This window comes from Crassostrea angulata, chromosome 6, assembly GCF_025612915.1.
Source record: "Crassostrea angulata isolate pt1a10 chromosome 6, ASM2561291v2, whole genome shotgun sequence".
Taxonomy (NCBI): Eukaryota; Metazoa; Mollusca; class Bivalvia; order Ostreida; family Ostreidae; genus Magallana; species Magallana angulata.
In genome coordinates this window covers 27,306,061-27,311,918 of record NC_069116.1, presented here as the reverse complement: position 1 = coordinate 27,311,918, position 5,858 = coordinate 27,306,061, and the positions used below count along the sequence as shown (strand labels likewise).

The window sequence follows — 5,858 nt, the reverse complement described above, 5'->3', positions numbered from 1 at the left end:
AATCATGTCCAGTCCAAACTTTTCAAACTATCTATGAACCTTAAATTCTTTCAGGACGTTCATCGGCCACTGGAACTTTAAATACTTAATTTCAATCAAAATCGTAATTTTCCGACGTAGCTGCTACCACCTGAAGGATTTTTCAACGTAGTAATTTTAAAGAAATCATTTATTGACATTTTTTTTTTAATAAAAAGCTTTACCTTTTATCTTGTATTTAGCATTTCAAAATGCGCTTTTGTTTGTATTTCTTCCACAATATCGCCTTCCGATTCATATAGATAGTTTATCATGACATTATCGAAGTTGTTTTGTATTTTGACATATTTTTCGTTTTTATTTAAATCATATTTTAAATAGGATATTATTTCGGGTGACACGTCTGTCGGTGGAGACAATAGACAAAATTCAGTTAACAATATTGGGTATGGTAAAATACCAGCCTACCGGTAACAACATAAACTATTTAATTACATGCTTTGCTTATAAGAATAATCATTATGATATAGAGTAAATTATTTTTTTCCTGGAGAAAAAAAGTTGATACAGGTATATATCGGTATCTCAAGATATCCGGGGTGTTGGAGATATCCGAAGTGGTTTTCCAGTTCCAATTCCGTAAAGCCCTTATGTTTTTATACATAGGTTAATTTTAACTATATGCTGGACAGAATTTTTCTTCTATTTATTTATGAATATTTAACATTGTATGGAAATGGTTTTGTTTGTGTTGTCTTTACTTATGAAATTATACTTATTAGTATCTGTGAAAGCAATTGAATTATAAACTATTAGGGTTTAAATTTTCTGTGTTTTCTAAAAGCTTGATCTTTTTTGTTTTCAGAGTTTAGATTTTTTCTTCTAATTTTTAGAATTAAATTTAAAAAAAATTTAAACTTAACGTTAACTTTTAACAACAGGTTAATGACAACATTGAAAGACAGAGAATACTAGGCACAAAACATCGAAATATATTTCTGGTAATCTAGATATTCAAAATGATACATTGATTTCATTTAATATTTGGTTGTGATTACACGCAATTCTTATTGAAAAATGAAATCGGTAAAAAAAAAAATCATTGACGTCATTTCTAATTCAAAGTAAACGAACTAAAATAAAAAAAAATTAATTGAGTGGGCGTCTTCTGTTGCCTTAACACCTTGTAAGTATCTGTAAAAGGAATTCTTGTATATGAAAGTTCGTGATAGCAACCGATTTTGAAATGTTTACGTTTATAACAATATTCCTTTCTTTAAATGTAGCTGAAACCAAATCACTAAATTAAATCACTGTATTAAACAGTAAATACAAAGCCAGAGTTGTAAGATCCTTTTGCGTGCGAGTTTAATAGGGTTAGTGTTCGGTTTCACTCACGTATGTGGAGGTCACAATAAGATTTCGTTGGAGACCCCGAGCCATAGTTTTACAAAGAAAAGAAAATAAGACTGCATTGTATTTCATCTTTGTGGGTGGACCGGGGTTTAATATAAGGCAAATGTTTTGAACCGACATTAGTAGTGTTTATATATCCAGAGGGATAGATGGCGAGTCTTCGTTTAATTCTCTGCTTTGTTGTTATGACCCTGATTGGGGATACCGATGCTCATGGGCGCTTGATGAAGCCATGTCAAAGAGGCTCTCTGTGGAGGTGTTATGATCAAAACCAATTCGCGTCAAATTTCGATGATATGGGCAACTTTTGCGGTGGAACGCAAGTAAGGAAATTTGTTCAATTTCATTGATGAACTGGTATTTCGGTTTTGGGTAATTATTTGAATAAGGAACGTTTTTTCAACGTTTTAGTCAATTTATTTAATTTTTTTTTAAGATTAATAATGTAACAAAAAAGTTAATGTTATCGTCATTTTTTGCTCATTTTTAAAAATATTTTTAAAAAATTTAAAAATACTCGAAATTTTCTTACAGGTACAATGGAATAGAAACGGAGGAAAATGTGGGGTATGTGGCGACGCATACGATTCTAGTTTGAAACGCCATGAGGTAGGCGGTCCCTTTGCAACTGGATTCATAACTGAGACCTACAGCCAGGGACAGCAAATTGATGTTATGGTACAACTGACTGCTGCACATCTCGGAAAGTTCATCTTCAGAGTGTGTAAACAAGTTGATGAGACCAAAGAGGTGACCCAAGAATGCTTGGATCAAAACCAATTAAAGGTACGTTACTTAAGGTGTATGAATATCAAAACGATGTACAATAATATCGGATTACTTGAAAGATTACATTTGGAAAGGATGTACAGAATTTTACTAGTTTAAAATTTTATTCGATGTTTCTTTTTTTGATTATTCGATGTTTTAACAATAGGTGATAGAAAATGGCGTTGCAAAAGATTACTATGAGTCTAGAGAAACTGGTGCAGCTAAGGTGAACTTGAAGGTCCAGCTTCCCCCTGATATGGTTTGCGATCATTGCGTGTTCCAATGGTGGTACAAAACAGGTATAATATATATATCTATGGTACATGTAGATCGGTGCTGTGTGTATGATTCTAAACACTATTGTCGAATTCTAAATAATATTGTATAATTTTATCTTCTTTTTTTAAATTGTACAACAAACATTGAATCCAACAAAACGTATAATACACAAAAGGGAAAAGAATTGTCGTTAGAAAGTACACTATATTGAAAATGACTTTCCCAGCAAAATTTTAGGAATTTTATTTACGTCGATTGCTAAAAATGTTTCTTTTTAAACGTTAGGCAACAGTTGGGGACAATTTCCAGGACAGCCTGGATGCAAAGGTTGTGGTCCACAGGAAACATTTGTGAATTGCGCCGACATCAAAATCACGCCGAGTGACGGGAATCCGCAGCCAGCAACAAAAGCTCCGGTAACAATGCAACCTGCTACTCAAGCCCCAGCAACATGGCAACCTGCAACTCAGGCCCCAGCAACATGGCAACCTGCAACTCAGGCCCCAGCGACATGGCAACCTGTAACACAAGCTCCAGCGACATGGCGCCCTATAACACAAGCTCCAGTAACCCAGGCTCCTCGCACGACTCCAAGGGTATCCCCTGGGGGTATGGTCACATCCTGCACTGCCGGACAGTACCTCTCTTGTACGGCCGCAGGTGTGTTTGCAGGAAATAGGGGATACGATACATGGTGTGACCAATATTGCAGGGCCAACTCGCCTAACTGTAAGCCTCTGTTCTGTTCCTGTACTTGCAAATATTCACGCTCTAGTGGATCCGGTCTATGTCTTTTAGGACCAACCCTCTGCAATTTCCTCAGACAAAACAGTGCCTATGCTGATGCCGTAAAACTTTTCTGTGACTGCAATTAGTAATACTATAATAAAAACACTCTGAACTTTGATCAAAGCTTCAAATGAACAAATACTTTGAACTTTGGTCACATCTTCAAATGAGCAATCTTTTCTACAGTCTTCTCTAATTAAAAGTAGTAAACTTGCAATGATTTATTATTTCTTAAAATACTGCATTGTTTTGTCATTTACTACGGCAGAAAATATATAATATGTCTGGAAAGTGGCAAATCGGTACACATAGTAACTGTATTTCTCAAGTTTGGCTGTAATGCTTCGAGACATACATGTACATTACAGTGTATATCAACAAAAATAAAACAAGTGCGTTCGGATAGCGTCAAGTAAAGCCAATATTTTCAAGAAATCTCACATACAGAGAGAGAGAGAGACAGAGAGATAAATGTGTTTATTACTATTTTTTTCATTACTGCACGGTTTTCAAGAATGCAGGTGTAACCAAATATATAGATTCGTTTAACCTGTAGAGGCCAAGGACCTGGTGAATGATTATAGAGGCACTACAGCTAATTTTGCGCAAAGTCAATAAAATGACAACTAAGCTTGAACTTGAAAATTACGCTTTGTGAAATCTTTTTGCTAAAACTAACAGTTTTAGACGGACAGTTATGGAACGCCTCAACTGTCTTGTGTAGATAATCTTCATAATATGATGACGCTTTAACATTACATGCTGATACTTCAACATTACATGATGGTACTTTAATATTACGTGCTGATACTTCAACATTACATGATGGTACTTTAACATTACATGCTGATACTTCAAAATTGCATGATGGTACTTTAACATTACATGCTGATACTTTAACATTACATGCTGATACTTCTTCATTATATGATACTTTATCATAACATGCTAGTTGAATAGTTGAATCCGGTACATATATGATTGCGTCCATGAGGAAAGAGTGCTTATGGCATTTTTTGTGTGCACATTTTGAGATTTTTACAGAATTGAATAAAAAATATCTTTCATTACATACTCCAGTTGATTATCTTTGTTAATTTTTTGTATGAATTTAATCATATTAAAGTGTTTGGTATACATTTTTTAATTTAATTGTCGTGATTGAGTTGTTCTTACAAATATAATGAAGGCGACCGTGCCCCACTTCCCTCCAGAATCCAGTTTCACCTGCATGAGTGGCACAAGCTCTAGTTTTGGCAATACGTATTTTAATAATAACCAATTGGGTTCGAAAAGAAGTAATAAATGAAGCATGTTTGAATGGTTGAGTAGCTGGGTTTAAGTCCTATACTCTCCTCGTAATACGGAATCACGATCCTGGTGCTTATAGCTAATTAAGAACCACCGCATACTGAAATACATCATTTTATGAAATATCAGCATGTAATGTTAAAGTATCAGCATCACTGGTGTTAAGCCGATATGCGTACCATTTGGTACGCATATCATAAGATGGCGACAACCTCTGCAGGTTCGTAAGTTTACACAACTCTTTTTATTTATTAAGATCGTATTTCAGCGGGTAAAACATCAGTGTTTGAAGGGTTAGTGAGTCTTCTCGTGTAGCAACCGATGAAATAATCCAAAACTGCATATTAATTGATATTTTCGTCGTGAATGAAAATCCCGATGATATGCGTACCTACGGCATGTTTATGTTTTTGGATATACGTACCATATTTTGAAGATATGGGTACCAGCTACTTTCCTTTTACATTTTGTGTTTTCTTATTTTCACTGAACTGTGCGGTTATGATACGTTGAATGCATTTGTATTATATTCACCCCTGCGAATGTATTCGGAATTTTTTCTTTATCGTTGCTAAGTATGTAATAAATCCAGAGGTGCTCGAATTAAAGTTCACGAGACTTCACCGAGATTTGTTCAGTTCCTGTGAAATTTCGAGCGGAAGTATAAGTGTTCGGATTATATTCTCAAAATACGTAAGTTCTGGTCGTTTTTCATATCGTATCCTACTTTTGTTTATTTTAAAACATGAAATTCTTTTCATAAGTTCGTCTTATTTCACCATTTAGGTTTTTTTTTTATATTAAACGATAATATTCAGAACAGAGTTATCGTTCGTGTTCAACCACGTGTTGAGTGGTTGAAAATATAAACATTGCGTGGCTTAATAAAATCATATCCATGTTTGATGCTTGTGGTGTGCAATACCATGTTTTTAAAAAAATAATGGATGTCAGTTTTGCATAAAAACTTAGTATATCGAGTCATTTTCAAGGAACATTCTGCATAAAATTGTATAGTCTGTTTCACTATTGATGCTATTACTAGGTCAGGCGCGGATCGAAAATTAATCCTTAGGGGGGATCTCTACTTAGCATGTTAATTGTTGCAACAGCTGACAAAAACTATTTTTTGTATTGTCACATTTATTTCTAGAACACATTTTATTCACCAATTAATAAAGATAAAGTTTAAAATCAATAAACCTCTAGATTTAATATTTGACTATAAAAGTACCTATAGATTCTATGAACTAGACTATAGACACGAGCACGATTTTTACTGCGAAATTGAAAGGGTCAAATAAAACCACGTG

At 34.2% G+C, this 5,858-nt stretch overlaps 1 protein-coding gene across 1 annotated transcript; it reads left to right on the top strand.

Annotated features, from left to right (window-relative positions):
- Positions 1 to 1,461: 1,461 nt before the first annotated feature.
- On the top strand, positions 1,462 to 4,298 carry LOC128190547 (uncharacterized). The gene is made up of 4 exons (XM_052862632.1): positions 1,462 to 1,718; positions 1,930 to 2,181; positions 2,333 to 2,465; positions 2,731 to 4,298. The coding sequence occupies exons 1-4, from the start codon at positions 1,545 to 1,547 to the stop codon at positions 3,318 to 3,320; spliced, it is 1,149 nt and encodes a 382-aa protein (XP_052718592.1). The 5' UTR covers positions 1,462 to 1,544; the 3' UTR covers positions 3,321 to 4,298.
- The last annotated feature ends 1,560 nt before the right edge of the window (positions 4,299 to 5,858 follow it).